General features: G+C 42.5%; 1 protein-coding gene across 1 annotated transcript in view; it reads right to left on the bottom strand.

Annotated features, from left to right (window-relative positions):
* The window catches only part of GEMIN5 (gem nuclear organelle associated protein 5), a 52,768-nt gene extending 39,494 nt beyond the window's left edge, over positions 1-13,274 (bottom strand). Inside the window, exons 1-9 of the mRNA XM_017875694.1 lie at positions 13,019-13,274; positions 12,079-12,239; positions 11,205-11,386; positions 7,484-7,635; positions 6,833-6,952; positions 3,947-4,079; positions 2,800-2,965; positions 1,264-1,476; positions 81-166 (exon numbers count right to left, since the gene is read on the bottom strand). Coding sequence (XP_017731183.1) covers positions 81-166; positions 1,264-1,476; positions 2,800-2,965; positions 3,947-4,079; positions 6,833-6,952; positions 7,484-7,635; positions 11,205-11,386; positions 12,079-12,239; positions 13,019-13,184 — 1,379 coding nt within the window. The 5' untranslated portion in view covers positions 13,185-13,274. The remainder of the gene's footprint in view (positions 1-80; positions 167-1,263; positions 1,477-2,799; positions 2,966-3,946; positions 4,080-6,832; positions 6,953-7,483; positions 7,636-11,204; positions 11,387-12,078; positions 12,240-13,018) is intronic.
* Positions 13,275-15,694: the final 2,420 nt, after the last annotated feature.

Raw genomic sequence — 15,694 nt, 5'->3', positions numbered from 1 at the left:
GAGGGACTATTCTTGAGCAGGGGTGTCCAATGTTTTGGCTCCCCTGGGCCACAATGGAAGAAGAATCACCCATTTCTTACTTGTTGGAGTAGGTGTCATACAATCCCACTTTTCCATCATCAGTTCCAAAAGCTAAGCAACCTTCCTTGGTTGGGTGCCAGCACAGCTACAAAAAAAGAGTTCCCAAGTGAGAATATAAGAAATGGGGCATACAGTTAAAGGAATCCTTACATTACCCTTTAAGGATCCAAAGAGAAAACTTTCTGGCTCTGATTTCTTCATTATTTAAAGGAGAAAAGGTTATTAAAACAAAGTCAATGTCATCTGTCATCTTTCATCCAAAAAACCGACTGTAGATCTTGTATCTCTCTTTCCAGATATTTTTGTGAATAAGCTTATACACAATTGAAAAAACCAAATGAGTTCAAATACATAAATGATGTGCATTATACACTGTCGAGTGGGAATAAAAGATTCTGGAAGAATTTAGAAAATACAGTTCTATTAATATTAAATAGCTTACAAAATTTGAAAAGACAGATCATAAACTGTCCACAGTAGTTCTCTGGATTATTCAAGTAGGGGACTTGAATAATGGAGTGGAGGGTAATATTAAATAGCTTACAAAATTTGAAAAGACAGATCATAAACTGTCCACAGTAGTTCTCTGGATTATTCAAGTAGGGGACTTGAATAACTGGAGTGGAGGGTAAAGTAGGAAAAAAATGTTTCCTTTCTCCATTTTTGTGTTGTTTGATTTTCTTTTTAAACCATAGAAGTTTATTACCTTTAGATTCAGTAGCCAAAAGAAAGGTATCACTTTAGAGAAAACCAAAAAAATTACACATACCGTATTGTAACCTGCTTTCCATGTTTTATAATTGACATTTTTCATGAATCATTTATATACCTTTCCATATTAAGGAAGAAAGAATCTACATTATCATTTTCAATAATTTGATGCAATTCCAACATGTGGTTATCTTATAACTTAATGTATTTTCTATGAATATACAGTCAGGCTATTTCTAACTTCTTACTATTAGAAAAAATGCTGAGATGAACAAAGTCTTAATAAATTCAAACTCTGAAGGATAATGGGTTTGGTTACAGGATCCTTCTGTTTTCCTAGTTTCAAACTTCACTGAACATACTTTAAAACTTTTGATTACCAACAGAGCTCATTTAAATGAACAGGTATGAAAGAGAATTATTTGAAAAAAAAAAAAAAGTTCAAAACAAGCTCAAAAAAAGAATCCTTACCGCTGTAACCTTGGACTTGACACCTTGCCAAAAATGTTTCACATCATAGTTGTTCTTTATGGAGAGTGTATTCCATACACGGATCATGCCATCCCCAACACCTATGGCCAAAGAGCCTACGTCCACAGAAGAGAAAGCCAGGCTGTATGCAAACCCACCAAGGGAAGGCAGGGTCCAGCAGCACTCCAGGGTGGCCATGTCCCAGCATTTTACCTGCAAAGATTAATGGTAAGGGCCTAAACATAAAAAAGAACAGAGAAACAAGAAAAAAAAAAAATCTGATATGTGAAATGGGATAGGCTCAAAGAGTGGGTAAGGATAACGTATGTCTTCCAGTAGGAATCAAAGAAAGCACTGCTAAGAAAAAAAAAATTAGTAATAAATTATGTTGTTGAAAGGGATCTTAAAATACATTTATTCCCAAAGATGTCAAGTGAATTCAGGGTTACACAATTAATAAACCAGAACCCACACCTCCTGTCTCCAAGTTCGGTGGTCCTTCTGTCCTATTATAGCACTGGTAACCTCCTCATTTGGCAAACTCTAAGGAAGAAGATGGCCTCAGCACAGTGGAAAAATCAAAGAACTGCTCTCTCAAAAGGCAAAACACCTTATCATACCCCGGGAAGAAGGTGCGGTAAGTTTTTAATCATCACTTGATGATTAAAAACAGACAGGCTTGGGAGAAAACGAAGTCTACCAAATAAGCCTAGTTTAATCGCAAAACAGTAAGGTAACAGGCTTTCAACTAAAGTCAATAGTCTCTGAAAGATTTCTATTCTGCTACATAAACTACAAACCAGGATAAACCATAGCATGAGGACTTAACACAGGGGTGTCCAATCTTTTGGCTTCCTGGGGCCACAGTGGAAGCAGAATTGTCTTGGGCCACACATAAAATACACTAACACTAAGTTGGGCATGGTGGTTCATGCCTGTAATCCCAGCACTTTGGGAGGCTGAGGCAGGTGGATCATGAGGTCAGGAGATGGAAGCCATTCTGGCTAACACAGTGAAATCCTGTCTCAAAAAAAAAAAAAAAAAAGCAAGGCGCAGGTGGTGCACGCCTGTAATCCCAGCTACTTGGGAGGCTGAGGCAGGAGAATGGCGTGAACCCAGGAGGTGGAGCTTGCAGTGAGCTGAGATCGTGCCACTGTACTCCAGCCTGGGAGACAGAGTGAGACTCCGTCTCAAAAAACAAAACAAAACAAAACAAAAAACCACTAACAACAGCTGATGAGCTTAAAACCATCCTGAGCCATGGGTTGGACAAGCTTGACCTAATACATCCTTCCCTGGGCAAAACTACTCTTCTTTATCATGTCTGCTTTAACAAAAAACCATTTTGGTGGGTCTTCACATTCTCCCTACATGTGAGCTATTGATATATTCAGTGCTGATCTGTAGCAGTAACTCTGAAATTGGAGTCAGGGGTGGGGTATTATGACTTGATAGGTGCTTTGAAAAAGCCCTCTAACCCCACCCAAGTTGTAAACTGCTGTTCTACAATGCTGAGTGAAAATAAGCAGTTCTTACATCTCTATCCATTGATGTGGAAAGTAATAGCTGTTTGTCATCCTCTGTTTGTAAAGAACATAAATTAAACACAATTCTTGAATGATTTTGCCCTTCTGATGAGGCACTGAAGAGGGTGTATTTCCGTCTCCAAGATTGAGTGAGATCCCATTGCAACAGTTCACCTCTGTGAAGGAAAAACGTAAGCATTAGTTCTTTTACAAACAATCTGAAAACAAGTGACTGTTGAGTCACAGAGTCTAGGCTCATAGCTGCAAAATGATTTGTCTTTTAAGGAGAGAAAAATTGCATATTCTGAAGATACGCACAAAATATCTCTGGGAAGGCTGGGTGCAGTAGCTCACATCTGTAATCTCAGCACTCTGGGAGGCCGAGGCAGGAGGATAGCTTGGAGCCCAGATCTCAAGAAGAGCCTAGGCAACAAAGTGAGACTGTCTCTACAAACAATTAAAAAATTAGTTGGGCATGGTGGTGCACACCTATGGTCCCAGTTACTTGGGAGGCTGAGGTGGGAGAATTGCTTGAGCCCAGGAGGTTGAGGCTGCAGTGAGCTGTGTTTGCATCACTGCACTCAAGCTTGGGTAACAGAGCAAGACCCTGTTTAAAAAAAAAAAAATTTAGCCACAGAAAGGGGAACCAAGTAGCCAGGGAAGACAGGACAGTTTATTATATAATTTCATTCTTCTTGAACCATGTGAGTATATTGGACTACCCTTAACAGATTTATCTCCAGCTACTAGAAGTAGGTAGTCAATGAACTCTGTTTACTGAATGGGCACAGCCATCCAACCTAAGGGAAAATATTATAACCATCTCCTCTTTCTACACATGAAGTGACTAAAGCTCAGAAAAGTAAAGGGTCTTGCTCATGAATACAAGGCAGTAAGTGACAAAGTGATTCTGAAATTTAGTTCTGACTTCAGAGTCCATATTCCTAACTGCCAGACTATACTTATTTGATCTTTTTACAGCTCTGTTAGTAGACAGCACAGGCATCAGTCTCATAATTTTTCCATTTCAAATGGGGTCCATCATAATACAAGCCTTGGCCATTATTTTTTCCATCTACAAAGAGAAACCTAAAAGTCCTTGAGGCCAAATAGAAAAACAAAACATATCTAAGAAAGCATGACCAAAGAAGACTTACCCAAAACAGCTAGATACCAGCTGTGTTGGCTGATTGCTGGGCCAATGGAGTGTCAACCAAAGGCGCTCTTTAACAGTTGGGTCTATACCCCCTCCTCTTCTCTTCAGAAAGGGCAATTTCAAAATCATCACCCCTGCAGATTAAAAGGAAGGCCAATGGGCACTCAAGACAGTGAAATTACATGCATGACATTGCTGGCAGTTCACAATACACAGTCTGTGCTGCAAAAGCTTGTTAGTTTGGTTACTGAGAATTCAGATCTCATTTTCCAATGGTTACAATTATAACCATTATAATGGTTATATTTTTAACCACCATAAATAGTGGTTAATACTAGTCTAGCTACATTTAGGTCAAATAAGCTTCCACAGGCTATCTCGACAACCTCAACACATTGAGTATATTTTCTTTTTTTGGCCAGGCGCGGTGGTTCATGCCTGTAATCCCAGCACTTTGGGAGGCCGAGGCGGGCAGATCATGAAGTCAGGAGATCGAGACCATCCTGGCTAACATGGTGAAACCCCGTCTCTCCTAAAAATACAAAAAAATTAGCCGGGCGTGGTGGTGGGCACCTGTAGTCCCAGCTACTCACGAGGCTGAGGCAGGAGAATGGCATGAACCCGGGAGGCGGAGCTTGCAGTGAGCGGAGATTGCGCCACTGCACTCCAGCCTGGGCGACAGAGCGAGACAAAAAAAAAAAAAAAAAGAAAAGAATATTTTTTTGGTCTGGGAAAAGGAGTGCCCAAGTAAAACTGAGAACCCAGCTGGTAAAACAGCTGAGTTGTGTACCCAAAAGCACCACAGTGACATAACTCCAAAGTGAAAAGGACAGAGACTGGGATTACTATTTCTAGTCGGCAAGAAATCCAACAAAGAAGAAAAGTTTTGCAGTCAACATGCTGTGGCTGGGGAGTACCTCCACCCGACGCACTTCTAATCACAGTTTTTAAAACCGTATTGTGCATCAGAACCACAGGTGAAACTTTAAAAAATACATATGCCAGGGCCTAACTCCTATAGATTCTGACTCAGTAGATCTGAGGTGGGGTACAAGAACCTACCTTTTCTAAAAACTCTCCAGCTGATTCTGCTGCACAACCACAATTGAAGGCCATTATACCAGACACCTCTAAGTGTAGAGGTTACCCTTCTGCAGGGATCTTCAGCCTTATGTTCCCACTTGGAGTTTAGCTGTAGTATGCCCAAAAGTAGCCCGTAAACCTTAAAAAAGTTCTTTCAAAAATATACTATTAGTTATCTACCATTGATGAAGCTTGCCATTGATGATGACTACATGCCAAGCGCTGTGCTACTTGCTTTACACGCATTTGGGCAAATATGATAAAACTATCATGGTTTAAAATAAAGTGGAAAGTACATCCATGTTCATAGCATATTATTTAGAATAGTAAAACATGGAAGCAACCCAAATGTCCATCAGTGTGTTAGATACGCGTTCCAAATTTCTCTTCAAAGAATCAATATGTCAGTATGTTCAATTATTTGCCTTCTATTTTTAAACTTAACTTCCTCATAAAGCAACCTTTTTCGATTACCTGCTCCACCCTGACTCATTCTGAATTCCTGCTCTGCCATAACCATTTTTCCTGCCAAAGCACTCACCCCGGCACTCTCTTTAAATTAGCCAATCAGAATTAGTTTAGCCTGTGTGGTCTAACCCTAGCCAATAGGGGAACGATACAGCAGCAGGGGCCACGTGTGTCAGGGATAAGAACCCCTTCCCCTCGCTTGTCCAAGTGTGCGCTCACCATTGCTCCATCTGTAAGGGCACACCCTTCTATAGAAGTACATTGCCTTGCTGAGAATTAAAAAGAAAATTTTATATTCGAGTGCTATTTCTTTTGCGGCACCAAAATTTTATTTATAACAAGTGGATGAGTGGGTATGCAAAATGTGGGACACACATACAATGGAATATTATTCAGCCTTAGAAAGGAAGGATATGTTGACATACGGTACAACATCAACGAACCTCAGGGATATATGCTAAGTGAAATAAGCCAATCACAAAAAGACATATCATATGTATAATTTCACTCAAAGAAAATACTCAAGAGTAGTCAAAATGATAGAGCAGAAAGCAGAATGATGGTTGCCAGGGCCTGGGGGAGGGGGGAATGGAGAGTAGAACTCTGGAGATGGGTGGTTGTGACAGTTGCACAACTTTAGGGTATACTTAATACCACTTAAATGTACACTTAAAAGTGATAAAAATGGCAAATGTTATATTTTCCACCACAACTTAAAAAACTGCGGAAAAAAAATAAAATGGAGAAGCCCGCTAGACAGAGAAAAGCAAGATTTTTTACTATAAAGGTTATATTCTCTACTATACTATAAATATTCATTATGCCTAGAGTTTCTCCTAATTTTTAAACTTAACGAGAAAAGTTCTGTTCAAAGAGAAATCTGGGAAAGCTAAATGATTGAGGGGCTCTATAATTTGGATAAAATGAGCTTTTACACATAATTCTAGGCTGGGTGTATGTTATTCTGCATTTGTGCATTAGAAGCTCTAACTCTTAAGATCTTTTCCATTCTCCTGGCCTAGGCCATATCATGTTCTAATACTCCTGTTTTTATTACAAATATTCTGCTCTCCATGCCAAATAGTGACCCTTCTATAAAGCAAGAGGTCCTTGTCTTCTTCTGGAATGCATGGGAAATACTCATCTCTAAGGCCAGATGTTGAGAGAATAGAGAGTTCTAGCCCAGGCTCAAATGAGGAAGCAGAATTTTAGACCAAAAAGTGAAGAACTGCTCTCAGATAGATGACACACCCACAGGACAATAAGACAGAACAAAAAACCCTCTACTTCCACCAGATCAACATAGGTTACATCACAAAGGAAAGATCAATCTTACCTCGGCCTCTAGAACAGCTCCAGATTCGAATGGTTTGATCTTTGCTTCCAGTGGCTAAGTAGCAGCCTTTTGTTACTGGAGCTTGTGCCACAGCATTCCCATTGGTAATTTCAGCTTCTTCTATGAGATAGGTAGCAATTTTGCTTTTAATTTGCATTAAACACGCACTAATATAAAAAAATTAGTTTGCAAGAGTTCCCAAAACTTAGCTATCTCTTTCATAGGTCTGAACTATAAAATTTGAAGTTTTATGTATAATTAAAATGATATAATTCAGCCGGGCACAGTGGCTCATACCTGTAATCCCAGCACTTTGGGAGGCTGAGGCAGGTGGATCACCTAAGGTCGGGAGTTCGAGACCAGCCTGACCAACATGGAGAAACCTGTCTCTACTAAAAATACAAGATTAGCTGGGCATGGTGGCTCATGCCTGTAATTCCAGCTACTTGGGAGGCTGAGGCAGGAGAATCGCTTGAACCTGGGAGGCGGAGGTTGCAGTGAGCTCAGATCTCGCTCCAGCCTAGGCAACAAGAGCAAAACTCTGTCTCCAAAAATAAATAAATAAATAGATAAGAGATAAAATGATATAATTGTACCCGCTCTGTTCTTCAGGCCTCGAGAGTACTGCACCTTCCCTTAAACCATCTCTACCTGAAGTTTCCTCTTGGTTTATAGATAAACAATCTTCACCAGGCAGGGGACACCAGGCTATGGAGTGGATTTCATCATCATGGCCTCGAAGCCTATGAATAACTTCTCCTTTCTTACTGATGTCAATTATCACCACTATGCCATCCTTGTAGCTAAAAAACAAGAGTTAGAAATATTACTAAAAAAATGAAGACAGAACAGAGTCTCTAGCAAACATTTTGGCTTAGAGTTACCATTGGTGTATTCCTTAAAGTTAGGTGCATTTGGGGTGGCGGAGGAGGTAAGAGGACAAAAAATAATTTTGTTTTTTCCTTTTTTTAAATGTGCTCACCTTATGTCTCCTGGTTTTGTTAAAACCCTTCTCTCTAGGATCAAACTCTTGGCAGTAGGTAATTCTATGTACGTTGCATGGTACAAAGCTCACAGTGGACCATGATTTTGTTCTAAGGGAACTTTCACAGGTTTTGCAAGGGTCCAGCAACTCTTCTTTTTTTTTTTTCCCCTCTCTGTTGTCCAGGCTGGAGTGCAGTGGCACAATCACCACTTACTGCAGCCTTGACTTCCCAGGCTCAAGCAATCCTCCCATCTCAGCCTCCCAGAGTAGCTGGGACTACAGGTGCATGCCATGCTCAGCTAATTTTTGAATTTTTTTTGCAGAGGTGGGGTTTCACCATGTTGCTCATGGCTGGTCTCGAACTCCTGGGCTCAAGTAATCTACCTGTGTTGGCCTCCCAAAGTGATGGGATTACAGGCATGAGCCACCACACCCGGCCAACTCCTCTAATTAGAGATAATTTTATCCTAGTGCACTGGAAAATAATCTCTTTTTTATAAGTGATACTACTTTTTAAACTGTGAACTTAACAAAAGTTGCAGAATTCTACACTCTAGACCCGTATATTCCAAGGCTGTCATTTTATGAATTCAGAAGAAACTGAGAAATTCTAATAGCTTTTTAAAAATGAATTAGTTCAGATACATAAAAAAAGTAATCTACCACCCTGCCTAAGAAAAATAATTACCAATAGAGCTGAAGTCCTCTGTACATTCCACCTCAATCAAACCTCTCTCCTTGCCAGATCTCTTCTCCTTTTCTTCCTTTACCCAGAGGTCAACTCTATTTGTGAATTGTGTTATATCATTTCTAGCCTTTCTTTGTATATATTCCTAAATAAGATATAGATTTTGCATATTTTAAAACTGCATATAAATGCTATCATCTGTTTTCCTGCAGCTTGTTTTTTTCACTCATTCTGTTTGTAAGTCATCCATGTTGATACACGTAACTCTAGTTCCTGGCCAGTCATTACACTATTGTATTAGTACTGCAGTGTGTGAATATATCAAAGTTTATTCATTTTCCTTTTGAAGGGCTTCCATTTTTTACAACAACAAAAAAATGCTATTAATGTTCAGGTACATGTCTAAGACAATTTCAGGTTTGATGCCCAGTAATAGAACTGCCAGGATGTTAAGACACATGCATCTTTATTAGAAAGTACAAAACTGCATTCTACAAAGTTGTTGTACCTATTCACACTCCCTACACGTTTAGAGCATTCGACAGGGAAGAACACCAGCACAGCTTTATTTAACTTTTTTAGAAAGAAAGACATACTAGAGTATGTCAACCTTTGAAGAGCTGGACTTTGAAAACTGCCAAGTTATGCAACCTAATTGTCAATAGATCAAGCTATTTAGAAATCTGAATCAAGCTTTCTGGGAATAATACTATTTTGAAGATCCTCCCCTGACCCCTGCCTACTACCTTTCTGTTAATCCTCTCTAGCAACTCTACTGCAACGCTGCTCCCACTTTAAGAGACTGCCGATCCAGTCCTCTTCCATTTTCACTATCACTATCACTCACCCACACCTGTCTTTCCATACTTCCGCCAACCCAGTGCAGCACAGATTTCATGATCCATCACTATCATTGACTTTATTATTATTATTATTTTTTAAAATAAGAGTCTCGCTCTGTTGCCCAGACTGGAGCGCAGCGGCGCAATCTCGGCTCACTGCAACCTCCACCTCCCAGGTTCAAGCGATTCTCCTGCCTCACCCTCCTGAGTACTTGGGATTATAGGTGTGCACCAACACGTCTGGCTAATTTTTGTTTGTTTGTTTTTTTGAGATGGAGTTTCACTCCTGTTGCCCAAGCTGGAATGCAATGGATCAATCCTGGCTCACCACAACCTCCGCCTCCCGCGTTGAAGCGATTCTCCTGCTTCAGCCTCCCGAGTAGCTGGGATTACAGGCATGCACCACCACACTTAATTTTGTATTTTTAGTAGAGACGGGGTTTCTCCATGTTGGTCAGGCTGGTCTCGAACTCCCGACCACAGGTGATTTGCCTGCCTTGGCCTCCCAAAGTGCTAGGATTACAGGGGTGCACCACGGTGCCTGGCCTAATTTTTTATTTGTAGTAGAGATGGGGTTTCACCATGTTGGCCGGGCTGGTGTTGAACTCCTGACCTCAGGTGATCTGCTGCCTCAGCCTCCCAAAGTGCTGGGATTACAGGTGTGAGCCGCTACGCCTTATCATCAACTTTTAAAACTACCCGTACTTCCTGTCTCCTTCTCTCTCAAGAGTACTTACTCCACAAAGCCCCAAACCTGGCTGAATCCAACTATCTCCTTTCTCAAACAGTTTGGGTTTACTTTAAATTTACAGTCACGATTCTTTGTTTGCCACTCAACAGTGAACACTGGGCCTACAATTTTCCTTAGTACTTTCATTTTCCTATTCTCTTTGACCATTTTCATACCTCTTTGCATATCTAGTTTCAACCCCATGCTGAACTTGACTCTATCCCTCTGACTTATGCCACACTGAGAAAATCAGAAATCCCAGAATGGAACACTTTCTTCTTCCAAACACATCTACAAATCTACCTGCACCTATTTCTATATTCCCAGCTGTTCTTTCTTCTTGTCATCTGAATCCAATCCCCTTTTGACTTTTCAGCATCACCCCTGCATTTATCACAGTTTACTCCTGCAACTAGCTCTTCCTCTTTTCAAGCCTTACTTCCATCAGCATAAACACAGGTCCCCTGTATTTCCCATTTAATACTCCCTTGACCCCATCTATCCCCTCTGGCTCCATGTCTATGCACATTTTTACAACAAACTTTGTGAAAGAGTTGCTGTCTCTTTGTATACCTCTATTACCTTAGCCCCCAGTCTTTCAAATTCACTCCAGTCAGAATTTCTCCTTCAACATTCTAGGGAAATTGCTTAAGTCTTCAAATTAGAGAAAATGGACATCTTTCAATGAGAAGTACATGAAATGGTGAAGGAAATGGGGATCATGTGAAACAACCTTGGTGATCAATGAGGAAACAGATCCCAATGCCATAACACTTTCCCAATCTAGAGGGAGCGCTCAGAACTAGAGAGACCCAGCAAAGTCATCTGACACCTGGGAGTTCATGTTATATCAAAGGGCAGTAGAGAAAGGGAAAAAGGTGACTGGAGGAGTTAGATATGAAGAACCAAGAAAGTACAGTACCATGGAAACCAAGGAAACAAAAAAAGAGGGAGGGGCAGAAACAGTAAGGACCTGGAGGAATAAATGATGCCAAGGGCTCAGGGGGAGTGGTTAACATCTGTAGATGGTTTCCTTTGAGGAATAAAAGGACAGAAGAAGATAAAGAACATGCAAAACACGATCATAAAAAAACAAAAATCGTCAATACAGACGGCACAGTACTTACCCAATGGCTACTAAATCTTCATGATGAGGTGAACAAGTAAGACAGAAAATTGTCCTGGGTTCTATAAAGAGGTGCTGGCTGTCATTTCTGTTAAGCCAGTAACAAAAAACTACTCCTTTTTCATCCCCAGATACTATTAAGTCCTTTACTCGAGGAGACCAATGTAATGTTGATATTGTATGCTTTAAAACAAAACAAAAATTTGTTGTCAATGCTCAAGTTTTACTTAATTTTTAACTTGTATCACAAACCAGCATAATGCTACATATATACATTAAAAGTAGTTAATACTTATTAGTAGTACTTGTTTAACAACATGGTATTAACAAAATGGTGGGAAGATTTAGACTACTGGGAATCAAACAATCATGAAAATTTTTTTTAATAGCTTAATGCAAAGTTCTTACAAAGATTAGGTAAGCCTTTTCTTTTCCTTTGTTCTCTCAAAAGGTAGGTATATCAAGTAACTACATAGCTTAGAAATGAGTTTCATTCACGCATTGACAATCTATATCAGGAGTCCATTTATATCAATAACCAGAGGGTAACTGTTTTAGACCTTGTGGGCCATACCATGTCTGTTGCAACTACTCAACTCTTGTAGCATGAAAGCAGTCATAGACAATGCTTAAATGAATTAGTGTGGTTGTATTCTAATAAAACCTATTTACAAAAGCAGTTTGCCAACCTCCGGTTTGTATGTATCTCCTTTCAAAAAAAAGTTGAGACATCTTACAATATGGTTTCTTATCTAATTAACGAACACAATTACAAGTTACTTTGCACAGATGAGCTAGCAAAACTAGCTTGCAACAGAAGAACCCCTTAGCACAGATATATAAAAACGTTCTGAGAAACCAGTAAGCCATGGTACCTGATGGAGTGCATGTTCTGTCACAACTGTTTTTGTCTCTACATCCCATATTTTCACAGTTCCATCGTCGGAGCTGGTGGCACAGAGGTTGTACTGACCAGGGTGATGAGAAAATGTGAAGCCGGAGACCCTTTCGGTGTGTCCCACCAACTCTCCTATGACTTCAAGCAAAAACAGACGCTAGGTTAATCCAAGTGCTATCCAAGGTTCCTGGCAGAATCATACTGTTGTTGGATGATGAGTGAGCAGATGCTTTGGCGTTACTTAACCCATGGTATAACTGAAAACCGAAGGACTTACAATCAGAATTCCCAAGTGCTGATATTGGCTGTGCCATGTGACTTCGAACAAGCCTCTGAGCCTCAGCTTCTCAACTGTGAAATGAATGTTGATATACTTTGCTCTGCTTAGTTCACAAATTGGAAAGTAGCTCAAATAATGTGAAAGTGACTTTTATTTAGATGTGGCCAGAATAAATTACCTGGTACGTCATATCCTAAGGCACAATCAAAGCCTAGTTTGGAGCCTGAAAGCATCTGGTTTAACCCATTCATCTTAGAGTAAGGAATGCCACACGTTGCAGGATCTTGCTTAGGGCCTGCAGCTGTAGTCAAACCCCAACCCCAGGAAGGCTCCCGGCGGGCTGGCGCGCACCGGGCTGGACGGGGGAGCCATATAAATGGCCGGGACTATACAAGGCTAAGTAAGCAAGCGGTCCCACGTGGAAGCTCCAAGAGGCGGGACCGCTCGGCCACAGCATGGTGTAGCTCATGCTGGAGACCAGAAGCAACTCAGCTTAGTGACTGTGGGCTGCCTCTCCTCCCAGCCTGAGCCTCAGTTTCCCTAGCTGTAGAAAACGGGGTGGCTGAAGACATCCACTCGGCGCCTCTTGGGAGCGCAGAAAGGGCAGGAAGTCTCGAGCCCAAGGGTGGTGAGTTACCTCGAAACGGGGGTGTCCCAGGACTCTCGCCTGCGCTCGGGCCCACGCGGACAAGGAAGACAGAGGTCCGCGCGGCGAAGCCAAAGAGGCCCCCGGGCACGGCATCGCTGCAGCGGGCGCAGTACCAGTTGGGGGAGGGCAGCAGCGTCCGCGGCTCCTGCCCCATCACTACAGGCCGTCGGAGCCAAGAGAAGCACCCACAACCGAACGCTCGTAGCCTCACGCCTTAGACAGGGAGTGGGGCGGGGTGAATTCCGAGCCCCGCCTTCTCGGGCAGTCGCTACGGTGCGCGTCGAGGCCCAGCCAGCCCCGCGCTTTCCGTTCCCGCTGCCGGCGGGCTGGGAGAGAGTGCTGCATTGGCCCTCAGTACCTGGTCCGCGGGAGGAGGTCCGCCGCAACCCTGGCTAGGATCGTGTGTTGGCTGAGCACAGCCCCGAGGTTAAGCATTCTCACTTCGCACAGAAAGGCACAAAATTAGAGGATTAGACTAGTAGAACCAACGCTCCACGCTACCAGTTTATTGTTTGGATCCGTTCGACCACTATCCTGTCCAGTGTTTTTTGAACGCTATGTGCCAGGGTACTTTGCTGCTTGTGGAGGTGTTTTAAAGATATTCACAAGAGGCCGGGTGCTGTGGCTCAAGCCTGTAATCCCAGCACTTTGGGAGGCCGAGGCGGGCGGATCACGAGGTCAGGAGTTAAAGACAGGCCTGGTCAACATAGTGAAACCCCTTCTCTACTAAAAATACAAAAAATAAAATAAAATAATAAAATAAGCTGGTGTGGTGGCAGGCGCCTGTAATCCCAGCTGCTCGGGAGGCTGAGGCAGGAGAATCCCTTGAACCCGGGAGGCGGAAGTTGCAGCGAGCGGAGATTGCGCCACTGCACTCCAGCCTGGGTAACATTGCGAGACTCCATCTCAAATAAAAACAGAACAAAACAAAACAAAAAAAGATACGCACAAGAAGCCACTTAACAAAAATATGGAGCCTGAGAGACAGACTGGTGTGAGCTGTGGTTGTGCCACTGCACTCAAGCCTGGGCAATAGAGTGAAACCCTGTCTCAAAAAAATAAAAATATGAAAGTACAAATCTGGAATTAAAAAGGGAAAGAACAGTTTCTGCAACTGGGTGGCAATTCTGGCTGTGGGTTCTGGGTACTCAAAGATGAAAGAGAAGCAAATGGAGTGACTCTTGATTTGCTTGATTGAGGGCCAGCTCTGTGAAGGAAGCTGTATGTGGTAAATAGTGTGGAAGAAAGTTTCCTTTCAACTCAAAAATGCTAAAATGCTCAGATTCTGCACTACTTGTGTGTTGCTTGTTTGCACTCAGTATCTGGCACTCCTGCACATGTAGCAAACCGAAATCTGAACCACCTGTCATTAATACAGAGAGTCAAATACATATATTTGGATGCGTCTAGGAGCACAAATTTGGAGGCACCTAGCTGTAGATTGATTACTGGTTTGCCAGTTGTTAGCTGAGAGACTTTAACCTATCCTAAATGTGCTTCCTCATTTGAAGAAGGAAAATGATAATCCATGCCTTGTTGGATTGCTGTGAGGAATAATTGAGATTTAGTGAAATACCTGCCGGATAAACGGCAGTAAATGCCAGACGAATATAAACTCATTTCTTGAAGATCAGCCAGATTAGTAGGGATTAGGACAGCATACATCATATTTGTTTTTTTTTTTTTTTTTGAGACGGAGTCTTGCTCTGTCGCCCAGGCTGGAGTGCAGTGGCCGGATCTCAGCTCACTGCAAGCTCCGCCTCCCGGGTTCACGCCATTCTCCTGCCTCAGCCTCCCGAGTAGCTGGGACCACAGGCGCCCGCCACCTCGCCCGGCTAATTTTTTTTTTGTATTTTAGTAGAGACGGGGTTTCACCGTGTTAGCCAGGATGGTCTCGATCTCCTGACCTCGTGATCAGCCCATCTCGGCCTCCCAAAGTGCTGGGATTACAGGCTTGAGCCACCACGCCCGGCCCATACATCATATTTGAACTATTTGCTCTTTAAAAGAGATTTTAGGCTAGGTTTGGTGGCTCACACCTCTAATCCCAGCACTTTGGGAGGCCAAGGAGGGCAGATCGCTTGAGCCCAGGAATTCAACATCAGCCTGGGCAATTTGCGAAACTCCGTCTCTATAAAAAATACAAAAACTAGCCGGGCGTGGTGACTTGAGCCTGTAGTCCCAGCTACTTGGGAGGAGGAGGTGGGAGGGTGGCTTGAGCCCGGGGTCGAGGCTGAAGTGAGCCTAGGTCGTTGCCACCGCATTCCAGCCTGAGCGAGAGACAGACCCTGTTTCAATAAAATGAAATAAAATAGCTTTCACATGATTTCAACTTATCTTTACGACAAGCTTGTGCCCTAGCGTTAGTCATTTCTGAAAAGAAAACGGAGGGCCACCAGATTAGGTGGCTTGTTCACGTATTCTGTTCCCCTACTCCTTTCGAGTTTCTGAGTGGGGCTTCGCAGTTTTTCTGAATCCAGGTGAATTTTCGGAAACCCGCGCGCTTTCGGCCTTTATTAATTCATTCATTCCCAAGCCAGGCTCGCCTGACCACACCTCGAGCGCCGTCCCAGTGCTCGCGGTCTTCGTGACAGCACCTCAGGTGTAGGTACTGCTTGTTGGAGAGCCCCACAGGAAATCCGGAGTATTGCGCATGCGTGCTGT

Source organism: Rhinopithecus bieti, unplaced genomic scaffold (genome assembly GCF_001698545.2).
Source record: "Rhinopithecus bieti isolate Rb0 unplaced genomic scaffold, ASM169854v2 scaffold_7673, whole genome shotgun sequence".
NCBI lineage: Eukaryota > Metazoa > Chordata > Mammalia > Primates > Cercopithecidae > Rhinopithecus > Rhinopithecus bieti.
This window is presented reverse-complemented; position numbering and strand designations above follow the sequence as displayed.